The 4,343-nt window shown below is 36.4% G+C and overlaps 1 protein-coding gene across 1 annotated transcript; it reads right to left on the bottom strand.

The window, feature by feature from the left end:
* Positions 1-1,164: 1,164 nt before the first annotated feature.
* Positions 1,165-3,726, bottom strand: LOC105961569 (branched-chain-amino-acid aminotransferase 2, chloroplastic). Its single transcript, XM_088815498.1, has 9 exons — positions 3,462-3,726; positions 2,990-3,214; positions 2,732-2,908; positions 2,504-2,635; positions 2,339-2,437; positions 1,919-2,035; positions 1,729-1,824; positions 1,518-1,630; positions 1,165-1,414 (listed from the first exon to the last, which is right to left on the bottom strand). Exons 1-9 carry the CDS (start codon positions 3,516-3,518, stop codon positions 1,300-1,302), a joined length of 1,131 nt encoding a protein of 376 aa, XP_088671624.1. The 5' UTR covers positions 3,519-3,726; the 3' UTR covers positions 1,165-1,299.
* Positions 3,727-4,343: the final 617 nt, after the last annotated feature.

Raw genomic sequence — 4,343 nt, 5'->3', positions numbered from 1 at the left:
AGAGGCAATTTAACTTCCCACTTATTTCATAACTGGCCATCATTATCTCCACTACACTCTAAAGTACCATGATGTAGTTAGTGGTATAACTCCATGTGTAATTCCCATGTAACCTTCCTTTGTAATTTCTCGGTGATTACCACCTATAAAAATGAGAAAAAATCCCTCCCTCTTTGAATCCCACAATTTTCTACCTACGGATTGTTATTTTTTGTCATCCCTCTTTATATTGTTGTTCACATCATTGTATATTGCATTATTCCGCAATAGTCAAACCAAAAAGCTAGTTTAAATAGGTCGTCTTACAACATAATCTTATACTTAAGCTAATTCAAACCATAAAATAACTCTAAAATAATAAAATATAATATATCCTAAAATAAAAACGTGCATAACTAAATTAAATAACTTAAATTTTCAAGTCAACTTCCCGGTCAACCTTCTAAACTCGCGTAGACATTTGGATGTGCACGTGCATCAACTTGAAGCTTGATTCTGACATTGTTCCACTCTGAATCTCTTTTCGCCCAAAACATGAAAGTTGTAGTAGATCTTTCAGTTGGCTTTGCTATGGAGTCTGAATCACCTTCATTGGACGTCAGATGAAGGAGTTATATTCCGAATGGTAAAATCTGACAGAATCACATGAGACTTTCGAGATGCATGAAATCGACTTGTTCAACAAATTCTCTCTTACTATTCTTCCAATTCCAAACCATGGGCTCTTCAATCAACTCCCTTGTGCTTATTCTAATCATTTGAAATACGAACAACTCCAATAAACTCGCACGCTTTCTCTTCTTCCAATTTTTCATGTTGGAACTTGTCAGGATCGTATCACCCCAGCCCCTTCTTAGTACCGCCAGTGGGTGTGGCCATTGGTTTGATAATTATTAAACAATCTTATATAGATTACACAACTATGGAACTTGCATATATAGTTGCATGTGAAGCTGCTAAGTAGGTTGTATGGCTTAAGAATTTCTTACTCAATTCGGGAGTTTGTTCCAACCATTCGACCGACTATAACATTTTCTTGTTACACTTATGGAGTGGTGGCGAATTCGAAGGAACCCATAACTCATAAGAAGGACAAATACACCGAGCGCAAATATCATCCTATTCGAGAGATCGTTACTCCATGTGATTTGGTGGTCAGAAAGATTGCAATCGGAGAATAACCTGACGAATCATTTCACGAAGCGGGAGATTCGTATATAATAGCTATACAGTTTTCCATCAGTATAAAATAATTATCTACATACAATAGTTATGAATCGAGGATAATAAATTGTAGGGTCAGTCAATTTCGACAATCCATCCTTTATCATCCTCAACAACGCCCGTTTGGATATCAACAAGTCTTGAATAAAGTTTCTCCGACACAAGTGGAGTGCTCGTCTTATATGCAACCCTGTAGGAACAAATTGCGCATTTTCAGTACGTCCGGATTGGTTACCGGTTACCACTAATCAAGAAGGATATCCGAACAAGAAAACAAAGGCTTGCTTAATTACCTGTTACCCTTGTAAGTAATACTTCCGACAGGTGCAACACCAACTGCAGTTCCAGTACAGAATACTTCATCGGCATCCATCACGTCTTCGATTGTAATCGAACGCTCCTCAACCTGAAAATTCCTAAAACCTTGAATTTTTTAAATTCAAAATTAAGATTTATATAGAGCAAACGAAAAATAACGAAATATCGTGAAAGCCAACCAATTACCCGGTAACCGAGATTGGTTGCAATATCCATGATGCTTTTACGTGTGATTCCTTCGAGAATAGAACCATTAATTTCTGGAGTGGAAAGAACATTGCCCTGAACATAGAGAAAATCATTCACCAGCTGTCACTAGTGTAAATCGTATAATTTAACACGCATTGGGTAAAAGAAAGTAAAGTGTAATTAGTACCTTGAGCATGAAGACGTTACAAGACGACACCTCTTCGATGTTTTTTTTATTGACTGAATCTAGGTACAAAACATCGGAGAACCCTCTGTCCCTTGCTCTACTTATGGCTTTCAAAACCTACATAACAAGAGGATATAACATTTATCAAACATATACCGAAACCAGTGTATGCGCAGTAAATCGTTTACTTCTTTAATTCCATTAACTACTTGTGCATAATTATGTAGTTCGTCAAATACGAGCAACAAAATTGACATTTTAGAGGAACAGCTGAAGTTGAACAGACAGAGTACGAAGTTATAAGCCTGAATTAAAATGCTACTTCTTCTATAAGGCACTTTTCGACTGGTGTTTTTAGTAATGTTGTTGTTTATGTTCATTTAGAACTCTCATCAAACACATGGCGGGTGAGATACCTACCGGTGCGTAGTTTGTTATGCTCTTGACACCTCCAGCACCACCGCGAGTGGCACGATGAAATTCATCTTCAACATACAAATTAAGTGGGGCCGTACCTTCCTGCAACAATAAAAATTAATAAAACGGAAATATCTACATGTTTATTTTATGTTCCTATTTACAAACCTTAAAATAGTTTCCAACAGGGGAAGCATAGACTAAAAATGTGTACTCAGAAGCTGGCGCCAAACCCAAAACAGGGCCACTTCCAAATAGCAGAGGCCTGATGTACAATGACCCTTTTCCCGGAGGAGGAATCTGCTCTAACACACCCAAATAAAAAAAGAGGGAAAAGTAGAGAGAGAGAGAGAGTAGTGAGAGAAAGAGAGGAATGAATATAATATAATGAATTACCCAGCGTTTGTTGGCAAGAGCAGTCTGTTTAACAGCATGGACAAACTGGGAAACAGAAGGAGAAGGCATGCACATTCTCTTTGCGCCGATTTGCATCCGAATTGCGTTTTCTTGTGGACGAAATAGAAACACACCTCCACCTTCTCTTCTATATGCCTTTGTCCCTTCAAATAGTCCCTGCTTTCAAACATTTTTAATTAATATGTTTTTATAGAAACAGCAGAGAGGAATATTATGTATACTAAATTACTAACGAACCTGGCCATAGTTCAAGACACCTGCACAAGGGCTCAACTGTATGTTCCCATAACGGCTAAGATCGCCTGCCTTAAAATCCTCATCTTTGCCTTTGCCGCCACACTTGATAGTATACATATAATCCGTTTCCATCAAACCAAACCCTAGATTGTTCCAGTCTATAGATGATTCACACGCCTCTTGCACAAACGACGCCGCATGAGTTGCAATATAGCAACCTCCAATCTAATATATATTTATAAACATGACAGTTTTTTCATTACTCGGGACCAAATATATTCTACAATTAATTAATTAATAATGATCACTGCCCCTGTTTTCTTCCTCTGTTTAGAACACTAATAAAATACATCAACAATTCTTCACTCTTACATTCCAGCCTATTTTCAATCGTTTAAAACATAACTTTTTTGAAGTGAGGAAACACAGTAGAGAAATCAATAGAAAAAAGGGAAATTATGGGCCGACTAACCTTTGATGATATATAAGGAAGTGGGATTAAACGGGTGCTCACTCTCCTTTGAATCATTCTTCTTTCTTCTTCTTCTTCTTCTAATTACAATAACAACTGAGTGAGTTTTAACATTTTAAGTGTTTCAAAGAAAATTAAGTTTTATACACTTGTTCCCGTTTTAGTGTTTTGGAAATAAATGCCAATTTAAGAAGAGTTGAAGGCTGCAAATTGGTGGATAGATAGACATGCACACAAGGCGTGACTTATTTGATTTCTACACTTTTCACTACTCGCAACTTCTTTTAGAGTGCGTTTGGATGGAAGAATTTGGGGAGGGATTTGATATGGGGAAGGGAATTGAAATGACTCCAATTTTGGAGTCATTTGAAATCGACCTCAATTGCTCAAAACATAACTAAAAATGAGGGGTGTGGATTTGAAATCCCTTCCCAAAATCCTTCCATCCAAATGCACCCTTAATGTTTCTTCATAATAAACTCACATGAGTGTGTGTGCAATTATGTTCAGATCTACAATTAACAATTACCCCATATAAATAATTCGTGTATCATAGAATTCCGGCTAATAGTCAGCGGGTGTGAATAATCTTATGTTGCATAGAATTTCCCCGCCTTAGATTGTCATTTTCTAAAATTGGTTTCGTTTTACATATATTTATTTTGGGTGTTTCTACCATGAGATCGTGTGTTCTAAACTTATATGAGATACTCCTTTAAATTGCGACACGTGTCCCAGCAAAAAAACCTATTTTTTCCTCATTTATGGATTGTCGCAAATACCCATTGTACAATAATTATTTTAAAAAAATCGGCAATTATAAATTATTAATGAAATGTCAATTTTACCCTCTTTATTTTAATGCAATTTTAAATCTATATT

This window comes from Erythranthe guttata, chromosome 3 (assembly GCF_056151865.1).
Source record: "Erythranthe guttata isolate IM_541 chromosome 3, IM_541, whole genome shotgun sequence".
NCBI classification, from domain to species: Eukaryota; Viridiplantae; Streptophyta; class Magnoliopsida; order Lamiales; family Phrymaceae; genus Erythranthe; species Erythranthe guttata.
The sequence above is the reverse complement of the archived record's forward strand: the minus strand, read 5'-3'. Positions and strand labels throughout refer to the sequence as shown.